This window comes from Populus nigra, chromosome 11 (assembly GCF_951802175.1).
Source record: "Populus nigra chromosome 11, ddPopNigr1.1, whole genome shotgun sequence".
NCBI lineage: Eukaryota > Viridiplantae > Streptophyta > Magnoliopsida > Malpighiales > Salicaceae > Populus > Populus nigra.
The window spans coordinates 14,990,813-15,014,410 of NC_084862.1; the positions used below are offsets into that span (position 1 = coordinate 14,990,813).

Consider the following 23,598-nt stretch of genomic DNA (forward strand, 5'->3'; position numbering starts at 1 on the left):
TTGTAGAGGTAGAAGAAGAAGGAGGAGGCAATAGACTAAAGTACTACTCCACCACTTTGTGAATATTTTACGATGATGGTGAAGGAGTATTCTTTTTCTCTCTCTTTATTTTGCTTCTTTCAAGGTTTCAATTTCTTACTGTTCATAGTGAATGTTTTATTGGGTTTTGTTTTTGTTTCTTCTTTGATTATTGATGACTGGGATGGGTTGCCTTGATGGAGACTGAAGTGTTAAGGTCAAAGGTACTTTTGTCTTATTGAGTTTCTGTTTGATGGACTGACCTCCCTGGCCTCATGTTTTGCATCAAGAAAACACCAGGACGTGTTAATTTTAAAGATAAATTAAAATTAAAGATCTTTGTAGACTTTGAAAACTGTTACGGTCCAATTCCAGATTGGTTAGTGTGGGTAAGCTCCCAAGATCTCTAGGAAGCGCATCATCAGATAAATTGCAATCCCTGAGCGACAATGATGTGACATGAAAGGGTGGCAACAGGTTGGTTGGATTGAGAATTTTTCTTGGAAGAAACCATGACCTCAAACGTGAAGGAAATGTTGCAGAAGTTGAACCTTTACAGCCACAAAGTGATAAATCTTTGAGGTTCTTCAATCTGACTATGGTACTTGGTACTTGTCTTATGGCAGTGTCTTCTGCATTGAGAATTGTCAAGGATTCCAAATCTCCCAAGTCCTCGGGCAATTCATCAAATTTTGAGCAGCCTGAGAGGTAAAGAATCTCGATAGACTTCGACTTCCAGAAGCTACTCGGGAGCCTCCTAAGTTGCTTGCAATCTTTTAAATTTACCAAAACAAGTCTATCAAGGTATCCAATAGAATGATGAACTTCAACCAAACTTCTGCAGTCTTTGAGTTTTAACCTCTCCAGATGTGGAAGTCTGGAAAAGTCGGGAGTCCGAGATAGGTAATGAGAATGACTGAGATTAAGAAACTTCAACTTCAAAAGGAACTGAGGAAAAGAAGCAAGATTCAGGAGTTAGAAAGAAATTGTTATTGTTTGATAGCATACTAAAGTTTAGATAAATATTTGATAGTTTTAGCATACCTTAGAATTCTTAACCTGTCTTAGGTTGCTGTGTCGCATATCTATAGCAACAAGGTTTTCCCCATAGAGGCCATCAGGTATGAACGAGAGTGGAAATCCATGCCAGCAGAGCCAGGTTAATTTTCTCAAAAGATATTCACAGCCTCCAGCAAGCTTTACATGATTGAGCTGGAGCAGCCTTAGGTTTTGCAGATTGCAAAACACATTTAAATCCACTTTCATGTCATTCCCTTTCAGCAAGTTTATGGCCATCCCTTGGGTTGCTTCAGTTCCCTGTCAATAAACCACGTCAAGAGGAAAGGATCAGATATTTTTTCAAAACATGAATTTATATGATGATAAGTTGGAATCACTCACCATGTTTCTTCTCAAAACGTCAGCAACTTCTTCACGAATCCATAATCTACTCCGCCTTCCCGGATTGTTCGGTGATTGCGCACGAACAATTTCTCTCCCCATATCTCGAAGCAAATCATGCATTATTAGCTTGTTCTTTTCATTAACAGATACAAGGCACCTCTGAGTGAGGACACCAAGTCCGATGTCTGCAAAAAAATCACAACCATTTAATATTGGTAACACATATTCCTTGTCCATCCCAACAAAGAAACATGATATATCGAGGAATAAATCTTTCTGTGTGTCATCATTCAGGCCATCAAAACTTATTTGGAGCTTTTTCTGAATTTGATCATCAGGAATTCTTCTCAGTTTTTCCAATGCACTTTTCCATTCAACTATACTTCTACCAAATAGAAAAGAGCCTATTACTTCAAGTGCTAGTGGCAATCTTCCACAGTAGTCAACAATTTGTTCTGACAACACCTTATAATCTTCGACGGGATGGCTTGTTCGGAAGGCATGCCAACTAAAGAGCTCCAAAGCTTCGATGTCATTCATTTCTCTAGCCATGTATACTCGATCAGCTCCAAGAACTGTTAGAACATGCTTATCTCTTGTTGTTACAATGATTTTGCTTCCTGAACCAAACCAATCTCGACTCCCCGCTATCGCTTGTAACTGATCTAATTTATCTACATCATCCAGTATGAGAAGGACTTTTCTACTGTGAAGTCTTTCCTTTATCATATTCATTCCTCTGTCAACATTGCCAATCTTAATCTTGTCTGTCTTCAGGATATCAAAAAGAAGTTGTTCTTGCAGTTTGACATGACCATTTTGCTGCTGTGAAATTTCTCGAACATTGGCAAGAAAACATTTCCCATCAAAACTATGAAACAACTCATAATACATGGCCTTGGCAATGGTTGTTTTCCCTATGCCTCCCATTCCACATATTCCTACAATGCAGACCTCGTTTGATCCAGCATTTAATAAAAAGTTCAATTGTTGCACACGAGAGTTTATCCCGACTGGATAGAAGGCTATGAACAAGTATGTGCTGCTCAGTTCCCTGGAAATCTCCCCAACAATTTTCTTTATAAATTTTGCTTCATGCCTGCAAATAATTGTCAACAAAATTGTGAATAAGTCAAGCATAATTATACAAACAAAATAGTGAAAATTTCAGTAATTTCAATAATTTAAATGGTTCAAAACTTATTATTATTATTATTATTATAAAGAAAAGGTTTGAATTTGAGAATTTTATCACTTACATCATATCATTGAAAAAAAAACAAAAATTACTATAAATTTAAATAATTAAGTCAAGTGCTTACCCATCCGCAACATTCCTCAAATCCCATCCAGACAAATTTGCAGCTTCAGTCAAAGCCATCCTCCATGTCGCCACCTTGCCCTTGTCTGTCTGGAGCACAAACCTTTCTTCATGTCCAGCAAAGGCCTCTGCAAAACTTCCAGTTTGTTTCCTTACATCAGATGGATCAACATCATAGAATATAGGAAAAACAAGTTGCCTACAACTTCTCCAACACTCCATGATCTTCACTAATCCCTCAAGACACCATCTAGAATTTGCATAATTTCTTGAGAAAAGAATGACTGAAATTCTAGACTTTTGGATCGCTTCACCACTTCGAAGCTCATTGTCGTCTCTAAATGTGTTGATTCCAGCATCTTTTAAAGCAAAGTAGAGATGATCGGTGAAATTTTTGCTTGTGTCTTCGCCTCTAAAACTCAAAAATACATCATAAATCCATGGTTTTGAAGATGAAGACGAAGACGAAGACCCAGATGAAAATGATGATGTCATTGTAACATGAAAGCTATGGGGTTGAGTGAAAGAAAGATATATGGTACAAAGTACAAAATTAATGACCATAAAAGTTTATGTGAAGGACACTTATACAGTGAGAGAGGCTTGAGTTATCGCAATTGGAGTAATATCTTTTTCGTACTCTGATAGATTTATTAAAAAAATAAAAAATCAACCAGACATTCCTATAATTTAGGTTGTTTTTTTTAATTTCCCTCTATTCCTTAACGTTCATAGATTTATAACATTTATATCATTTTATATCATCACTCTGAGTTTAATAAAAAAAAATTATTTATGAAATTATCATTATATTTTATTTAATTTAAAAGTCAATCAATTTGTCTACTAGACAAGATCAAATTTAAAAAAGAATTAACCTGAAGTTAACTTTGACTTACTTTCAATCTATTTCTATTTTTATGATATTATTTTGATTTAATTAAACCAATCTATGTCAATTAGAGTTTTGAATAGAGTTATTGTAAAGCTAAATTTAATAATATTAATAAATATTAATGATACGATGTGTAATATCTTATAGGCGGATGAGGATTTGGTAACTGATCTTATTAGTAGTTTTAGTTGCCAACATATTGTACGTGTTTTGAGGCGTTAGGCTCAGAAGAGGACTCGCGTCACCAGGAACAAAACCGTGATGGCGGTAAGGCCCAAAGTGGACAACATACAGCATATTGGGTTGAGCTGTTACATTTGGTATCAGAGTCGACCTCACTAGCTGTCCAATTATGCCGACAAGGTCATCGGACTCCTTAAAGGAGATGGATTGCAATATCCCACATCAGCGTGAGTGTTTAATAGCTAGTTTTATTAGTAGTGCTGGTTGCTAACATATTATACATGTTTTGGGGCATCAGGTTTAGAAGTGAGCTCGCGTCACCAGAAACAAAACTGTTAGGATGGTAAAGCCCAAAACAGACAATATACATATTGGGCCGAGCTGTTACACGATGAATGTTGGATATTAAGATAGTGTTTAGTATGGTAGTGATAGTTATTTTTTAAGTTTTTTTTAATATATTAAAATAATATTTTAATTAATTTTTAAAAAAATTTAATATCAGCATTTAAAAAATATAAAAAAATAAAAAAATAATTTTTCCATAAACTTTGTTTAGGTCGCGTTAAGTTTTGTGCTGTTTTGATTTGCCTATGAAATTGAGGAATCAAATAGTGACACACGTCATACTTCATTAATTTCATTAGTTGCGAAGCGTGTTCTACTGGTGGCTTTCAACGCGTTTGCCGTCATTGACAAACTCTATGCAATTTGTCTTGTAGTTCATAAGTTGTATTTTTTATTAAAATTTTAATATTTATATTTTTCAACTCACATGAATATATATATATATATATATATATATATATTAACTATTAACTATTTTATTTTTTAAAATAATAAATAATAGGAAAATAATAACTATTTTATAAATATTTAATCCTAGAATACCCATTGTAGTGCAATCCAAGAGAGTTTGTCAACTCTTTTATATATATTACAATTGATATATTAGATTTCAATTAAAAAAAATTTATCTATTACATATTGACTAAGAAATTTAAATATTTATAAATTATCTATCAGATTTTAAGTATTTATTATTTGCCTATTGTTTAGTATTTAATAAAAAAATAGTTTATATATATTTGTGTAGGTGCATGTGCTCGTGCTTTATGTTAATATTAAAATATCTATATATCAAATTATATAAAAAAAATCTAGATGATATAATATAAATATCATTATATAATATAAATATATATTTCGAGTTAGGTTTAAGTGAGTTTCGAGTCGGGTTTGATAATATTGATACCCTACTTAATTATTATTAATCAAAATAAAGTAATTATCTAAAAAATAATTATCCACTCAGGCCAAGATGGGTTGGTATCCATCTAGTTCATATCAAATTATCTCCCTTAGCATTACATAGGTGGCCGGCGCCACGCCATAAGTTAGGTTAAATTTTTTTCTAACTTAAAAAAAATGCCCAATTAATGATTGATTTTTAAAGGAGCAAGAAAAATATAGGACTTAAATCAGTGATACGAATTTGTTTAATAAGTTTAATATGAGTGAAGAAGCCAACACCAATTAAAAAAAAAACAATGACTAATGAAAGAAAATAAACACTTATGAATATTATGATAAGATGCCCTCTAAATATTTTTAAAATATTTTATTGATATTATTTAATAATAAAATAAAAATTAAATAAGAATGGAATAATATTGGATAACTTTATATAAAGGAAAATAAAAAAATCTAAAGCTCAATTACTAGTAAATCAAACATTAAAGGATAAGCTAAAAAAAATCAAATTTAAAAACAAGAAGAAAATAAATCTGACTCAATTTTCCATGCTAAATTCATGGCCCAACAAAAGAAATTAAATAAAAAAATGGAGGTCAACTCTCAAGCAAACTAAATGATGAAAGATAAAAAATTTTAAAAAATCAATTAAAAAAACAAAAAAAAACTTGAGTCAACCCAGGTTAACTCGATTAACCCGTGACTCAGGATATGAGATTTGGATAACTCCAGTGAAAAGAAAAAAAAATCACTAAGTTTAAAGTCCAATAACTTAATGTTGAAGGATGAAATTGAAAAAAAAATAAAATTAAAAAAAGACCTTAAATATATTTTGAAATTCATAATCCAAGTTTTGAGAGCAAGATTACCTCGCAAAAGACAAATATAAAAAAATCATGAAGCAAAATTCTCAATCCTTTAAATGTCGAGAGAATGAGCAGAATGTGAGGTGGTGAGACAGAAAATATAGAAGACAAGAAAAACATTTCATCAAAACTCAACAGCTTTGTCGTTGTGTATATGCACCTGACCATAGGAAAGAGTATATCAAGACTCTTCCAATGTTGTCGCAAAAAGGGGTGTTTGGCTGCCTAGAGATGCCTTACGCGTCGCTTGAAGAGTGTTGGCATCTCACACTTGGTGGCACATGCAACCACTTTTGGTTTTTAATTAATATTTTATATATATTAAAATATCAAATTGCACCTCAATCAAATTTTTTATAACTAAAAGGACCATGATAAAAATACAAAAAAAAACCCTCTTGGACACCAATTCAAGAGTTTTTGCTTTTAAAAGTAATTTGATCATTTTATTGTATTGTGAAAAGTGAAAATTTGAAAAATCTCCTAGTTGTTAGTTAAATAAAATTTGTTTTAAAGGGTAATTTAATTATTTTATTGTACTTTAAAAATATTAAAAGATCAAGTTCTTTCTAATCAATATGGTAATAATCAATGAACCTTATAAAAAGATCAAATTACCCTAAAATAGTTAGTTATTGATTTCTTTTAAAAAAAATGGTAATATACAACGTTTAATCCATAATTTTTTGTGTGTGCATCCAAAATGAAGCACCAAGCTCTTTTAAGTTTTTTTTTAATTAGATTAGTATCGTATCATTAAAGAAGAACACATAGAAACATAATTGATTTGAAGAAAAATAGATATAAAATAAATTTATATGATAATTTTGAAATGAATTTTATCTACCATTAAAAGAATATTTAGTAGTATGGTTGCGGTTGCTTTTCAAATAATTTTTCATGCTGAAATGCATGTTAATAATATTTTTTTATTTTTAAAAAATTATTTTTATATCAGCACATTAAAATAATTTAAAATATATAAAATATATTAAATTTTAACCAAAAAAAATTAAATTTTTTAAAAACGAGATTTAAAATAGAAAAGAGACGAAGATGTCCATTCCATCCCTACAATCTGTATCTTTTATGTTCCAAAACAGTAGCCATTTACTGCCCTATTACTTGTTTTACAAATTTTCCTTTTTGTTAGTTATTATTTAGAAACATTTGCTTCAGTGGATGATGGAGAAAGAGTTGGTCAGATTACAAAAACGCATTGATTTAACGAGTGAGAAGGGATGGAGAGGAGAATAACATTTCATGGTGTATTCGCGTCAGCTCTGGTAACATACTCCATCGTCTTCAGATCTCCTTTTTTGAACCTCTGTGTTAACTTCCCTGTGATTATATTGAAAAATTCACTCGCCCTCTTCAATGGCTAAAACTTAGTTCTTGGCTCACACACAAACCCAATATTCTGAATTTTTTATACAAGTTATATATCTAACTTTTTTTTGTTAATTTAGTGGGCATTTTTTTTTTTCTTTTATATGTCTTCATTAGTATGCATTCTCTGCATGATAGATCTTGTAAAGCATGGATAAGGTTCCTCAATTTTTAAAGTTTTACAGCCCTAAACTACAGGGAAGAAAAGGAGGGTTTTCAAGTCCTAGTATTAGAGCCTTTAAGTATAGAGAATTGTAGATAAACCTCTTATTTATTCTTAATAGTCTTCATTACATTAATTTTCTTTCGAAAAATAGCCTATAAGGTTGAAACGTTTTAATTAGTAAAATTCAAACTAAATTGAAAGTCATAATTTAACTAGGAATAAGAATAAAAAAAAAACAAGAAAAAAAATAAAGAAAAAAAATCAAAGCAGTAGCTTTCTTGCCTAGTTTGGAGCTAAAAAACCGAAAATAGATAATAGGTATAAAGTTGGATTAAAAGTTACGCTTATTTTGATAGATTGTGCATCGGTTGGTGGCTTTGCATGCTGTTAATCAGATTAACTCTTGAGCCAGACTGGAGTCAGCGGATCACCAGTAATTATGCCAAAAAGAAGTGAACAATGCTCAAGATTGAAACTGCCAGGTGAGAAAAAGAATGATACAGCACTCTATACACCAGAATCCAAGGCAAACTTTTTAAATTTCAGTTCCACAGGACCTGTGGTCCAAGTACAGCATGCTTTCAGTATATTTAGTAGTGTATAAACTGTGATTCTGTCCATCATTACAGAAGCTGTAATGCCTGTATATGCAGCCAGGTTTAGCCCAAATGCACAAGGACGGACTACATGGCTTTCCCAGTCTATAAATTACTAGAATTTTCTTGTCACTCAATTTCATGTATATCATTCAATAAGTTATCTGAGCACGTCAACTTTACTATTAACATCCGATCGTTTCTCCTTGTCATCCCATAAGCCAATGGTGGAACCAAAGAAAGAATGCTTTTTAAGTTTTGACAGTAACAAGTCCAGGCTTTCCCTTGTATCTGAGCACATCAACTCTGTCAATCTTATCCAATTCTTCCTCCTTGTCAATACCAATATCACTGATGGGAAGCACAGAAGGAACACTTTTGACAGTAGCTGAGTCCTCGCTTTTCCTTCTAGGGGAATTGTTGTTAGTCGTACTCAGCCCACCATCTTCTCTCAACTTGGTATCCACTGAGTTGATGTCCTGGCTCTTACTATTTTCTTCTATCTGGTTTTCCTCACTTGCATCCTGCAATATTTTGTGGTCTTCGGTCGTTGTTGGTGGTGGTGCATTGGACGTTACAGCGTCAGGCAAGTCAGCTGCATTGGGTGACTCTTGCTCTTGTTTCTGATTCGACTTCTGACCCTGTGTGCCAATTGCAGACTTGGCATGAGATTTTATGCTAACACCACTAGAAACACTCTTGGTTTTGCTGACAAGATGGTGAAGCCATAATAGTTGTTCAAGAATATAGGCTTCTGTTTTCTCCTTGTCCGCATGGTGGAGTGTTTCAATCTGGATTATATCAGCTGCTCCAGCAGCAGGTTTTCTGTTGGCCTCAGACCTGTACACACCACGACCAAATCTTCTTATACTCGGGCCATTCAGCTTACTTCTAGTTAACAAAATAAATTGCAAAAATGAAATTCGTAAAAACAATTGGAAGAAAGCAATGGACCCACCCGGAACTTGCCCACTCTCCAACCCAACCAAAACCGTGATGCACTCTGTTCCGAATCAATTAAAATTCATAGAAAAATGTTAACAATTAGGCAATGAGACATTGAAAATTAAGGATTTAAAGCAGGAAAAGTTTCTGTTTTTGGGGAGGGAAAATAATGGCATTACATACTTGGCTGTGTTAGTGGACATTGGAACCAGCCAGTGCAGTGTCTTCTCCATCGTATCTTTAATTTCTGTGATGGTAAGCTGGACATACAAATCACAATGAAGTAAACAACTAGAGCATCCGCATGGATGAGAAAATAAAAGACTTTCTACCCTCTCTTCTTTGAGGTGAAAAAGTCGTACCTCATCTTTGACATTAAATGATTGCAGTTTGGGACGTAGAGCTGATTTTACACCAGGTGGCAAGCTCTGGTACAATGTATCCTTACCATTTGGAGGCATGGAGCCCGATCGTGCCACCTGAGAGCATCTATTATTAGAAGGCCTTGAACCAGTATTATAAGAATATGATTGCATACAAGATTGAGAAGAGTGTAATGAAGCAGAGAACTCGATTTTTTAATGCATGCGAGCTTAAACAGTGAAATCAAGTGAGGTTCAGGCAAGGAAACTGAGAAGCAGCTAAAAAAAAGTATGGTAATCCAACAAAATTGAAGTCAAGTTCAAGTCATTCAGTTTGGCAGGGGCATTGAAAGTCCTCAACTCAGTCTGTGTCAGAGCGAAACAGTAGGTTGTGCATCCCAAACAGTTAATGTCACATAGCAACCAATCTTGATGACGGATTGTAAAACTAATAATTACAAACTTTGAAGATGATTGTAAGACAAACACGATGGAAGTAGATGGCACTTACAAGATTATCAATTTGCATAACTACATTTGCATAATGTAAAGAAAGACCGGCAGGTCCCAATCTTGGATTATTGCTAACAGATTCTTCATCTTGTACGGAATCATCTGCAGTATACATCTGAATGCCATCAGAACTATTTTAATACATGAAATCAAGTTAGACAAGAGCTCCTTCGAGCAAAAGATGGAAAGTTAAATATGCAGAAGCATGAATCCAGGAGGAAAATCCGGGGGCCAGTTTAGTTGGAAGAAAAACTTTTCTATTCTATAAGATTTTTTTAACTCCATGTATGATGCTCTTTTTCCTTATTCAAGGTGGTTTCAAAGGTTCTGATTGTGGTTATTGGTTTTACTTGTTTCGAAAAAAGAAAAAAAACTAACAAGTTTCTACTTCTGTTTTTAAAATATTGAACAAAAAAAAAATGATTACAGTAAACTATACCAAATGACTGTATGTGTTCAGTGGTTAAGAGTGGCAACCTATTCCCCACTGTGAATGTGTAAGTAAGTGCAACCATAAAAAATATTTCAAATCATAAAGGTTAATTTTATTAATTGAAAAGCATTATAAGTAGATCATTTGGATTTAAAACAGAAAACACAGGGGAAAAGTATATTTTCTCAAAAAATACAGTGAAAGTTGATAATGACAAGGATTACCGTCCTTCTTTTCCCCTTCCCGTTCTCAGTAGAATGTGTCCCAATTTTCATGCCATGGAAATTTGGAAAATTCCACTTACATGTTCATGGAACTAAACATGAGAGTTATAACAGAGAAGCTGGTGACAAAATTTCAGACTAAAGAAACAATTTTTGAGATAAGTATTTAGACTTTCAAAAAAAATTCTTCCGAGTTAAGGTTTTAGGTTAGATAATTTTCCCTGCAATTGAAAGTTAAAACTAAGACTAAAAAGGGACAACACTAGAAGGAGCGATTTTCACACATCAAGCTTGCATGCTTTGAAGATGGAAGGAAAACATGCACTTGGGGAGCATAATTACAATGTGGTAAAGGCCTTGATCAAACACATACCACCACTACCAAAGGCATTGCCGATCTCGAGGATTAAGAAATGGATGATATCTACAAGCTTCTCCATCACCTGTATAAGATAATTTGGTCACTACAAGAAATATTCTAGTGATTGAGATTATATTTACTCAATTAACAAACTTGATAGATAATCGATACTGTTTGTGCTAAATAAAAAAAATCACAATCTCAATAACTTGCAGTTGCAAAAATGAACAAAAACATCAGTATTGCTACCTCTTCCAAACTTCTAGACCAAAGTGATTTCTTCTTTACATTTCGTATTCGCTTTTTTTGGCTTTTTATTTCTGCCTTTAACATCGCAAGGCTTTCTCCTGGATTTCAGAGAAAGATACAAACTTAAATTAGTACCTCACTAAGTTCCCCAGGGCACTGGTTTGGGGTAGTTCCTGCATTAGTTAGACATTGATACATTATTGGAATTCTCAACTTAAATCATGTCAGTCCACCACACCTCAACTTTCAAAATTCTAAAAGTGTTTAACACAAATATTTTCAATTTCTAGTTAATGCAACACCACAAATTCCCTCAGGGGAATGATTAGAATAGGTCACATGTAAATTATAACAAAACAATTAAAATAATACAATGATAAAAGCACAACACACTACAGGAGCTGAATTTTCCAATAATACCAAAATTAATACCCAAATTAACAAATAAAGAAAGGCGGTAGCTTTTTTTTATTTCTTTGATAATAATATGATGACAAAAACATTGTGAAAGCACCATATCCAATCATTTATCAAAAGCTATCCAAAGAATTAGCTTTCTTCATCTCATCAAGATGTATTTACATTGATGTCTTTTAGTTTGTTTCAGCCAGCTTCGGTAACAAAGGCGATATATTCAATCAATAACATCATTTGACCTGGTCTACAAATCTTTAATTCAAAAAGAAATTTCCTTTATGAAAAAAACAGTGGCATACTGGTTAGTAACTAAAAAGGATGCCATATATCACAGTTACATAGGTTCAGCACTACAGTCTAATCCTCAGTCACACAACACTCTTTTATGAAGCATGACTAGCTGCATTTATTAATCAAGAGCAGCACTTAGTTAACTACATAGGAAATCACAGAGAAGAGAATGGAGAAATAACCTCTCTGATTAGCTGCTGCACTACCCTCCCTACGTTGACATTCATGTTCCATTCTGTCCAAAATTTGCAATTCATGGTATAGCTCCTGCAAACCCAAGATGGTGCGTTTTTGTATGGTCAAAATAAAGCACACGATGACGCAACAGAAAAGGTTTACATAATACATCACAGTGCTCCAGCTATGCGAAGCATAAATCAACGCATCAGGAAGGTAAAAATAAAAAAAATAATGCAAAGCCATAGACTACATGTATGTTTATCATAAATGTCAAGAATATTACTGTATTTGCAAACATAAGAAAACGCAAGCATACAGTCATTGGCATCAGGAAATGCAAGAATTGTGTTACTGATATGACCTTACTATGAACCCTTTGTTTATGCAAGGGTATTGACCTTGTTTTAGAAATGTAAAAGAAATATCAGCCTAAAGTTCCTTCATTAATCTTTCTTCTTTTTTTCCCCAGACACAACCATATTAAAGTACTAATTAGGCAATCCATCCACCAATTAAATTCACCGAATTATAGTAAAAAATAATATTGTACTCACAGCTGTAAACTGAACCAGAATCATTAAAAGTTCCATTATGGATTCTGCCTCCTCCTGCAATTGCTTACGAGGATTACGATCTCGGCTAATTCTGGAAATCAAACAAGCAATTTAAATCAGTATTCAATACTATATAAGTATATTGTAAATACAATGGCCAAACAAGGTACCGTGTTATATGTATTACTTCTCAAAATAACGGTCCAAGTTGTGCCATTGAGGATCTTTACATCGATTTCCGAAACGAACCACTTCTCCTGAAAATATTTTCAGCTCTTCTCTGCAAAATAAGCAAATGAAAACTTCAAGATATTATTATAGAAAAAGAATGAGTTGGAAGAGGCCTGCCAATAGATACATTATGATGCTAATTCATCAGGTATTCACCTCTTGTCAGCTGCAACAATCCTCAAAAGCTCGTCCATATCTTTTGATATCAGATTTTGCACACCTTCTGAAGGAAGCACCTCTTCCTTCAAATGTCTTACACTTCGTACAGAAAGAGATTGCATAAGGTTGGAACCCTTGACAACCGTGTTAGCTACCTCAAAAGCTAGAATTCCAAGTTCATTGCCCTTGGTCGCTACACTAGAGGTGAAAGTCTGGGGGTTTAAATTTGTCATGCTACTCCCTAGCGTGTCCAGGACCTCCACTGCTTTCCCCAGTCCAACACTGCCAACTCTACTTAAACGTGAACTAACCTCCGAAACCTGCAGATTATTGCACTTTGTTAAATGTTTTCAATAATATAATCAAATTGCTATAACACCATAGAATTTTAGTAGATTATTCTTACACGTTCAGCAGTGACTTCAACCGGCTAACATCACCGATTATTACATTAATAAGCTTTTGTAAAAGCTCCGATTGGATTACCAATGCAATGTGATCATGCTTATGGAGCTGGTTTATTACACAAGAACTTTCAATCATAACACCATGGAATGAGATTGAAATAACATTCCATCATCATTATTCCTTTCTCAACATATTATAACTGTTAATATTTAGTCTAACTAGCCATCTATCATGTATCCTTTCACCTCATTAAAATTCTCACAATTACATGTAAATGACTTGATTCAAGGATTAACTAGTTTAGCGAATAAGAAATCAATAACTGGGATTAAGGGCTAATGCTAATTTTTTACTCAATTAACTTCAATTTAAACTACTCTTATCTATGTTTCACGGCAATCCAAGTAAAGTTTCCCATCTGAAGTAATTTCTTTTCTGGGTCAATCCAAAAATTAACCAAAAACTTTCTTAATTACAAACAAAACATAAAAGAACGTGTATTTAAAAAAGCCAAACTTAAAGTACTATTGCAAGAAAAAGAAATTCAAATTCAGTTGACCAAACAGGAAAAAAAAACTTTGAAAACTTCACCTTGGCAACAGCTGCTTGTCTGCGAATTGATCTTGATTTGATTGATGATGATGGATATCTAGGAATCCCATCATAAAACTCATCCCCAATATCATTTTTAGAATTCAAAAATGATTCCTGCTTTAAATTTGCCGCTTGCAATTCCTTCTTCTCTTTACTTTCCTTCACTTGTTGAGTACTTGAAATATGTTGCTTGTTTTCATAAGAAACAACACCATTCCCATTAGTCTTTCCATATGGATTGGCTTTCTTGTTGTTACCATTGGATTTCTTTGAACAAATCCCTCCCATGATCACTGTCTAGTGATCAATTAACACTGACACAAGCAGGGAATCCAAAAACAACAAAAACCCAATTTAGAACACAACAAATGAAGCTAGAGAAGAAAGAAAAAAAAATCAAAGATTGAAACTTTACAGGTAATCTACCAGAAGAATAAGAAGTGAAGTTTCCAGGTAGAGAGAGAGAAAGGAGGGTGTTAAAGTCCCACCCAGATAGACATCCCGCCTAAAAAAATAATGAGATATATTTCATGTAGTCCTCATACTTTGAACTTTACCAAATCATATTCTATACTTTTGATTAAATCAATTTGGTCCTTTTATCTTAATGTTTAGAAAATAAAAAATATATGTACCAACAGTTTCATAAATAAAAAATTGAATATTTTTAAAAAGTGGATTGAACTATTTTGTGTACCTATAAAAAAATTTGGTTGAAAATACTAATAGTCCAATAAAATAAAGGGCTGAATTTTAAGAATAAAAATTCAAAGTTGATCAATTAACTTAGAAAAATTATTTGTATAAAATATATTAATTTAACGATAAAATTGACTAAATTGATAATACAAGTATCAATCTACCATAATTTTAATAATTCATGGGAAAAGTTTGCCATTAAACCATCTAACTTTGGTTTTTTTTGCATTTACTAGTTTTATAGATAAATATATCATTTACTAGTTACCAAAACAGTTATTAAAAGATTACTTATGACCAACAATGTTTTTGAAAAAATTTAAAATTTTTTTATTTTTTTTATTTGCTTCAAATTAATATTTTCATAGTGTTTTTTGATTATTTTGATGCACTGATGTCAAAAATAATTTTTTTAAAAAAACATTATTTTAATATATTTCCGAATAAAAAACACTTTGAAAAGTAACCATAACCACACTTTCAAACACGCTTAAACATTCATGAAAATTTAACTTCTTATATTCTACTTAAAGTTTGTGTGATAGTAGATAAAAGAAACTAGTTTTTTATTTATTAACTTAAATAATAATATGAGACAAGACATTTTCATTTCATTTGAACATTTTTAGAATTTTGACCAAGATTGTGTTTAAACAAAATAGTCAAAATTTTTATCAATAGTTTAGCCCAATAAAAATAAACGACACATATCATGCAATAATCAATGGAGCGTCTAAAATTGCACTTCATTGAAATTAGAAGAGTTGATTTGACTAGATACAAAATATAGTGGTTGTTTTGATTAAATGTTAAAATTAGAGGGACCATAGTGATTTTAGACATACCAAAGAAATTTATGATTGCTTATTATTTGTGCTGTTTTTTGATTGGTTTCCAGCAATACGACAGATAAATCAAAGAAAAAGAATTGTACAAAGCAGCAGCCGCTGGTTATTATTTTAATATAGTCAAACCATGGACTTTGACTATATGACCTGGTCAATTTTTCAAACTTCAAATGCTGATGCCGTTTCTTGGCAGTGGCTGGAAGCATTGTTCTAGATCTGATTCGTCGTGTACTTATAATGGAGTGTTTGTTTTTATAGTTAAAACTGTTTTTTAATGTATTTTTTGTATGAAAAAAATATTTAATTATTTTTCAAATTATCTTCTAGGTCTAATTAATTATTTTTTAGATGTTTTTTAAATAATTTTAATGTGTTGTTATGAAAAATTTTAAAAATATATTTTAATTAAAAAACACTTTAAAAAAATATATTCACCGCATAACTAAATATACACTTTATCTATGTTGTTGTTGGAACACTGAGTAGTGAATTTAGCTATAGTTTTAAAACTCGACTCGACGGGTCAATCTGGGACCCGACTGACCTGAGTTGGAACTGGACCGGGTTTAAAGGGGAAGTCACAAACGGGGGTTGACCCAATTTACCTGAAAAATTTGGTTGTAACACATTGATTATTTTTTATTTTTTTATCAAAACAATGTCATTTTGATTTATAAAAAAAAAATTAGAGTTGACCTGGGTGACCCGGTTATCCGAGTAAAACCTGTGACCCGAGCCCTGAACTGGGTCAACTATCGGACCAGGTTTAAAATTAGTTTCCATGAAGTGGTTATTTTTAATTAATAAAATGGTAGTATTTATTTTTTTATAAGATATTAATCCAACTAAATTTAAATTGAATTTGATTGTAAATTACTAAAAATATTGTTAGATCACATGGAAACTTATTTAATTTTTATTTAATTCCACTAAAAACTTGGTGTGGATCAAGTTTTAGATTCAAGATTTTCCATGTCTAACTTACTAAGCAGAACATAATTTAATAATTATGATTGGAAATTTGGATCTAATTGAATATTGATCGGATTTTAGGTTGTTTTTATCTGGGTTCCTTGGACCGGGTTGGATCAATTTCAATTTCTTTCATTTTATTTACCACTTTGATAACAATGTTTTTTTGTAAGAGCGTTAGGATACTGCTATTTATGCTATTGGCATGGATCCTAAATTAAAAAAATCTAATTCGCCAGTCATTGTAGCTACAAATTCATTAGTATCGTTTACTACTAGAATAGTATAATGATATTTTTATCTTTTAATTTAAAGGGTATTAAAGTTTTTTTTATATGATTTATTTGGAATTTTTAAATTAACTAGGGATAAATAAATATTTTTTTCATATTAATTACATAATAAAACTACTACATTACCCTAGAAAGCAAAAAAAAACTAAATCTTGTGTAAAGGGGTATTTTGTATTTTTACAATAATTTTTTTTGTTATTACAATTTAAGCAAATGATTAATTTGATATTTGAAAAAATATAAAAAAATAATAGAAAATTATAATGCACAGTAAAATAACAAAAATATCCTTCAAATAAAAAAGTTTAAGCATGAGATCAAGGGGTGTTTTCGGCTTTCACAATGATTGTTTTTATATTAGAAAGTCAGCTTAGAGATACTTTTGTATTTAGCGGAGTAAAAAAAAAATGTATTGCATACTAGAGAATTAGTGTGAGGTGCCCGTGTTTTTTGAACAGCACGCGCAGCACCTCCTAGCATACAAAAATGCCCTTCCACCTTTGTTGTTGGAAGCATCATTGTGTTGTTTTCTTGTTGGTGCAGCACGTGTCTCTGGTAGGGGTCTAGTTTATCATCAATGAGCCTCTCTTTTTTTCCTTCTTCTCTCTCTTCCCCCTAAAAACAATTACAACTTGACCCACTTGGTTGTTGTTATTTAAATTTTAGTCCCTATTCTATTGATTTCTCATTTGTGGTCTTAGTTCTTTTGTTGAAGTTTTATTTCTTTTCAGTTTCATCCTTAAATCTCAATTTATCAAATATTATACTTTTCAATTTGGTCATTATTCTTTGAATTTCTAATTTTTTGCCTTCACCCTTTTGTAAATGTTTTATTGGTTTTCAATTTCATTATTCAATTCAAAATTGATGGTATTATGTTTTTTTAATTTGGTCCTCATTGTTTTTTATTTCTATTTTTTTTTCTTGGTCCTTTTGTAAAAGTTATGAATTCTTTTCAATTTCACCATTTAATTACAACATTGTTTTTATTTTTTATGTCAATTTTGAGCCTCATTCTTTAAAAAAAAATCCCTTGTACTAAATTGATTTTCTTTTTTAATTTTGATCTTTATTCTTTTAATTTCTATTTTTTAAAAATCCTTTTGTATGATTGAAATTATTTTTTAAATTTCATCTTTCAATATATGATTGATTGGAAATCAGACTTCATGATTTTTTTAGATTGAGTGCTTCAACTCTAACGACTCAAATCATGAATTTGAATAGTTAACATGAGTTTTATATATATATATATATATATATATATATATATATATATATATATATATAAAAGGGCTTTGTAATTATTATTTTTTATCAGGTTATCCCAACAACATGATCTAGGCTGCGAGTTTGGCGAGATATCTTGAATTGGCTCAACCCTAATTAGTGTGGTTATAAATTTATCATGACTGGTTTTTTATGTCTTTTTTATCCAGTTTCTGAATCTAAACATCATTTTTTAAACAAAAAAAAATAGTCCGACCTGGTGGCGAAACGGGGTCACTAAAGTTAGTTATTACTAATAGGTTTTATTTGATGGATGTGGGAACTCTTTAATAATTAAATCAATAATATTATAGAAAGAGAATGTGTAATGATATTTTAGAGAGATACACTCTTAAAATATGTATATTGAAAGTGTTAAGAATGAAGAGATTATGAACTTTTGATTTGAAAGATTCATGATGTATTTATAGCTCATGAGTCTTGTCCTTTTTATGAGAGGAGGGGCTAAAATATAATTTCATCATTGTCATATTTTGAATTGTATTCTACTCAAAATAATATGTATCGGATTTGTATAAAATATTGAGGGACTCGAGTGGGGTTTTGAAAAAAATTTCAATAGGGAGTTAGGCTTGAGCAAGTTGACATCGGGATTGTGTGCCCATTTCTAGAATTCAGTTAAAGTTAAGGAATAATGCTTGAACCCAGCAATGGGTGGTGGCGTGCCCAGCACCTCTAACATTTGGTGGGCGTGACTCGCCTAACAAGATGTTGCGCCCAACAAGCAAGGTTGGGCGTTGCAACACACCTAGCATGGGCTCGGTACACCAAGTTGAAGTTTATGCATCTTTGTTGCAATTAGGCTCGGACATGGTAGCCCGAGCCTAAAATAGATGTTTTTTGTTCTTCTGAGGTCTTTTAGGCTTTTTAGAGGGTTTTTTTGAGCCCGTTAAATTTGAATTCTTAATTTCAATTTTTAAAGGATTTTTTTGGACCTGTTAAAATTATATCCATCAATTACAACTTAATCTTTAGTTTTGTAATTCAAATAGTAAGAATTATCGCATAAGTGCAGCGTTATGGTGATCATCCTCCTAGATCGGGATTGTTAGGAATGATGTGGATAGAGAGGATAAGGAATTCTTATCTTTTATTAATAGAAAAGAGAGAATGAAAGTTGTCATTGGTTAGTAGAAACTCTAACTGGTCTTAGAGTCTGGGTAAGCGGACTAATTGCATAAATGAAATGTATTAACACCTCTAATACGCCTTACATGAGGTAAGTTGCATTATTTATTTGTCTAATATAAACTAAGAAAATGTTGTGTTTTTTAATCGTTGGTCTATCTAGGGTTTAAGAAAAGCTCTCCTTAGTAAGGAAGTTTTTATCTTATCATGTTAAAAATCTAACTGATCTAGTGCCAATATAAAAAGTAAAATAAACTATGTTTTATTTAATATCGAGTATATTAAAAGAAACAGAGAAAATTGGTTTGGTATTTTTGAAATGTAAGCCAAAATCTTTTGATATTTTACAAACTTATTGTAAAATCCATGTAATATTTTTTTTTAACATGCAAAAATATTTTAAATTTTCTTTGAAAAAGATGCTAAAATAATTTTAGATTTTTATGGCCATATGCAAGAAAAACAATTACTATTATTATTTTTAGGATTTGTTTGGGAAAAAAAAACCTATTTTTTCTAGTAATAAAACAACCCAAAATAAGCTAAAGGGGTGTTTGTCAAAAACACACTTAAACCCAAAAAAAAACCTTCAGAAAAATGGTAGAACAAAATGGGTACAAAACCCTTTGAACTAATTGTTTTTTTATACCCAACCTGACCGGGTTGACCTAAAAACAAAAATCTTGGTTTGACCTGAAAACAACCCAAAAATAAACAAAAGTCATAAAAAGATTAAACATTAAAAAAACATAAAAACTCAAAAAAAAAATTAAACAAAACGGATCAAACACCAAAAAAACAAAGAACACTTGAAACTGAACCCAAGAATGTGGGTTCCAAATCAGAACATATTTGGTCACAACGAAGGCACATACATGTTTGAAATCATTTAAGGATCAATAATTTAGCATCCAATTACTTCAATTATCACTAAAATATCATGATTTTGTCAAAATGAGTTTCAGTTCTAAACCGAAACTCTAGGATTAAAAGCCATTGAAATCATGTTTTTGATGCAAATAAACACTAGATTATTGGTTAATAATACATTAGGAAGAGTTTTGGGCAAATCAATGAAAGAAAAGAAGTCAAAATCATATAGCTAAGGAAATATTCTTGGGAAGAACACAAAGAAGAAATGAAGAACATTCAACGTGAACCCAATAACATGACTCTCAAACTAGACTAGATATGGGCGAACTGAAGGCACATATATGTTGAAAATCATGCAAGGATCAATAATATAGTATTCATACATTTAGATTATCAATGAATCATCACAATTTGATTAAAATGGGTTTCAGTTTAAAACTAAAATCCTAGGATTAAAAACCATTTAAACACATTATTAATGCGAATAAACACTAGATTATTGGTTTATCATGCATAAGAAAGGTGTATGTGTAAATAAATAAACCAAAATTGGTCTCAATTTAGGGGCTAATGCAATGTTCTTTCCAAAAACATGAAGAATATTGCCTAAACCCAAAAAAAAAAATCCAGCCATGCCCAAAAATGGTAGCCATTACCAAGCCTAGAAATGGATATTTTTGGCTTCTAAAACATGTCTCTTTTATCTCAGCAAGTCATAAATATCATACACAAAAATGTTTGAATAAAAAAAAACTAATAAAAAAATATCAAAACATCAAAATCAAACAAGAGATACCAAATCTAAAAAAACATAAACTTACAACATACTAGATATTCACACAACATGGATTCAAAATAGGTTTTTTGAACTTATTTTGTGTATGAACAGACCTAGCAAACTTAGGATAAAACAACCTTACTTTAACATGTATAACTTAAGTTAAACAAAAATTAAAACAACATTAGATATCGAAAAAAACTTAAAAAACAACTTCAATGTATCAAAAACATTAAAAAAAATCAAAATAAACATCATTAAATAAAAACACAACAATAAATAGATGAATACAACATTACTTGTTGAGCATTCAAACCTTTTTTTTATGTTTATAAACATAAATATAAAACAAAAGTAAATAAAAAAAATCAAAAGCAAACCATAAAGGACCTACTTTTATATCAGAAACGTATACCTAGAATAACTACTCTTTCTTTGTTTGCTTTAGGAAAGTTTTACCTCTCATAAACTTGCAAAACTAAGAAATTTTTTGTTTAGGCTCTTAGTCCTCTACACTTGTGTTTCGTATTGATATTTTTCTTCTTTTTTCTTCTCTCCTCTCTTTGCCTTCTCCTTTTCTTATTGATATTTCAATTTTATAAGGTTTTGCTAGAGTTTTTGGAAGTTTTAAATTCACTTGTGACCTTTTGATCTTGAAAAAAAATTATAAATCCTTAATAAGAATCTATTAAAAAGGCTTTGCGTGTGAACACACGAAAAGAAAGTTGATTTTTGCATGAAACTTGCACTGTCAGAGTTGACTGAGTTATCCACTTTTGAAGCTTCATTAGAGAAATTCTGACATTATCGTCGCTTAAGACCACCTGAAAGTGGTAGAGGAGATGATCACTTTTCATTTAAATCTAAACTTGCTTAATTTGAAAGTATGTAGCTCCACATTCATTCGTTTGAAATTTCCAACTCGATAAATAAAACTTTAAAAAAAAGGTCAATCGACTGAACGACGCATCACTCACTGTCTCTTCTTTAAGTCTGAACGACGCATCGTTTAGGATTTTTTATTTGAAATTGGAAAATTTCTATTGGGCTCCTATTCTTATAATTTTATTTAATTGCACCTATAATTGCCTTCAATCTTTTTATTTCATATAATTTCACTCAATTCAAACTCAATTATCAGCCCTCTAAGTTGGCTGCTTTTTTTATTTTCATCATTGGTTTTTTATTTTTTTCAATTAAAGTCTAAATTGACTTTAAAAATCAACTTTTCTTACAATTAAACCCTCAATAAATTCAAATAAACCTTGAAAAATTCTAATTGAGTCCTTAACATTCAATTTTAATTTTTTCTCCTCAAATTGAATTTTCTTTGCTAATAGGGCCTTTATCAATTGAAAATACACTATTATTTTTTTTAATCTTGTATATTTGATCTTCCTCGACCAATCTTTGAAAATTTCCTGAGCGTTTTGTATACTCTTCTCACTAATATATTTATTTTATTTTCTTTTAATATTTTTTGATTTTTTTGTATTTTTTTCTTTTTTATTATTATTTTTTGTTTATATGAGCCTCAAAATTAATAACAACATTAACATCCACTAACACATGCAAATTCACCCTTATAATCTTTCATGTTATATTAGGAATCCTAATATAGGCACTGATCCACTAACACATGCAAATTCACCCTTATAATCTTTCATGTTATATTAGGAATCCTAATATAGGCACTGATCCACGCAGAATGAGTCTAAATATGCAGGCGGCCTTAGTTTTTATTTTTTTGAAAAAGAAAGTCCATGCTTAGGTCCCTAATAACATATTAATTAACTGGCCTTACTTAACATATATATATATATATAAGTTTTGGAAAAAATCTATAGTTTTGAAACTCATCTCAACCCAACTCATAATCCAAGTTATAGTTTTACAAAATCAACTCACGAGTTAGTTGATTAACTTGGGTTTATTGTTTTTTTAAAATAAAATTTGAACAAAAAAAAAAGTTGATCAGATTATAAATTAAGTTGTCAAATCATCCTAGTTTGATATAATCTTTAATTAACTGATTTATTCATTTATTTATTATTATTATTACTATTATTATTTACAGTAGTTTCCATTTAGCAACCAAACCAACTTACAACTTCTTTTGAGGGAACACTCTTATATTATAAACCTTTCTCTTCAACAAAACAGCAAATTCCTTTGTTCAAACCAATTTCTGCCAGTGGCGATCCATTAATATAAAATCTTTTTATTGAGTTTGAATTAATCATTTAAATTTTTAAATTTAAATAATTATTTAATATAATATTAAAAATTTAATAATTCAACAATTATAAGTTTAAACCCTACAATTGTTTTTCTTCTAAATAAATTAGATTTACATAAAGATACTTATAATTTATTTGAATATATTTTTAATTTAAAAATATTTTTTTTAAATGTAATTCACCGCATTAATAACAAGGAGTCAGTACCCTTATCCTTATTGCATGGAAAAACAAAACACTCCTTTATTACAAGTTCATAAATTACATTATTTAATCTTCCCATAATTATATATCAGATGCGGGCCCTGAGGTTCGCATTTGCTCCCCTGAATTCAAAGTTGATGTCTTTCGTGCTGTCAACTTGCATTTCATTAAAACTCTTAGGCTCCGTTTATCTACGCAGCTACGGCTACGGTTAAAATAAAACGTAATAAATATCTGTTTGATTATAGAAAAAAACATTG

General features: G+C 31.1%; 2 protein-coding genes and 1 long non-coding RNA gene across 4 annotated transcripts; 1 reads left to right on the forward strand and 2 right to left on the reverse strand.

Annotated features, from left to right (window-relative positions):
• Positions 1-315: 315 nt before the first annotated feature.
• Positions 316-3,307, reverse strand: LOC133667988 (disease resistance protein RUN1-like). The gene is made up of 4 exons (XM_062087714.1): positions 2,745-3,307; positions 1,420-2,521; positions 1,063-1,335; positions 316-966 (listed from the first exon to the last, which is right to left on the reverse strand). The coding sequence occupies exons 1-4, from the start codon at positions 3,305-3,307 to the stop codon at positions 331-333; spliced, it is 2,574 nt and encodes an 857-aa protein (XP_061943698.1). The 3' UTR covers positions 316-330.
• A 3,720-nt stretch (positions 3,308-7,027) lies between these two features.
• Positions 7,028-8,224, forward strand: LOC133706321 (uncharacterized). The gene is made up of 2 exons (XR_009844492.1): positions 7,028-7,227; positions 7,853-8,224. It is a non-coding gene; the product is annotated as an uncharacterized LOC133706321 (long non-coding RNA).
• On the reverse strand, positions 8,007-14,497 carry LOC133706320 (protein PSK SIMULATOR 1-like). Of its 2 annotated transcripts, none has more exons than XM_062131824.1 (13): positions 14,440-14,497; positions 14,011-14,327; positions 13,009-13,331; positions 12,809-12,901; positions 12,622-12,712; positions 12,070-12,154; positions 11,180-11,277; positions 10,943-11,012; positions 9,911-10,014; positions 9,400-9,516; positions 9,221-9,297; positions 9,051-9,095; positions 8,007-8,932 (listed from the first exon to the last, which is right to left on the reverse strand). In XM_062131824.1, the coding sequence occupies exons 2-13, from the start codon at positions 14,299-14,301 to the stop codon at positions 8,344-8,346; spliced, it is 1,983 nt and encodes a 660-aa protein (XP_061987808.1). In that variant the 5' UTR covers positions 14,302-14,327; positions 14,440-14,497; the 3' UTR covers positions 8,007-8,343. The 2 variants fall into 2 exon arrangements, with proteins under 2 accessions (XP_061987808.1, XP_061987809.1); XM_062131825.1 differs by having other exon boundaries at positions 14,429-14,461.
• Between the last annotated feature and the right edge of the window lie 9,101 nt (positions 14,498-23,598).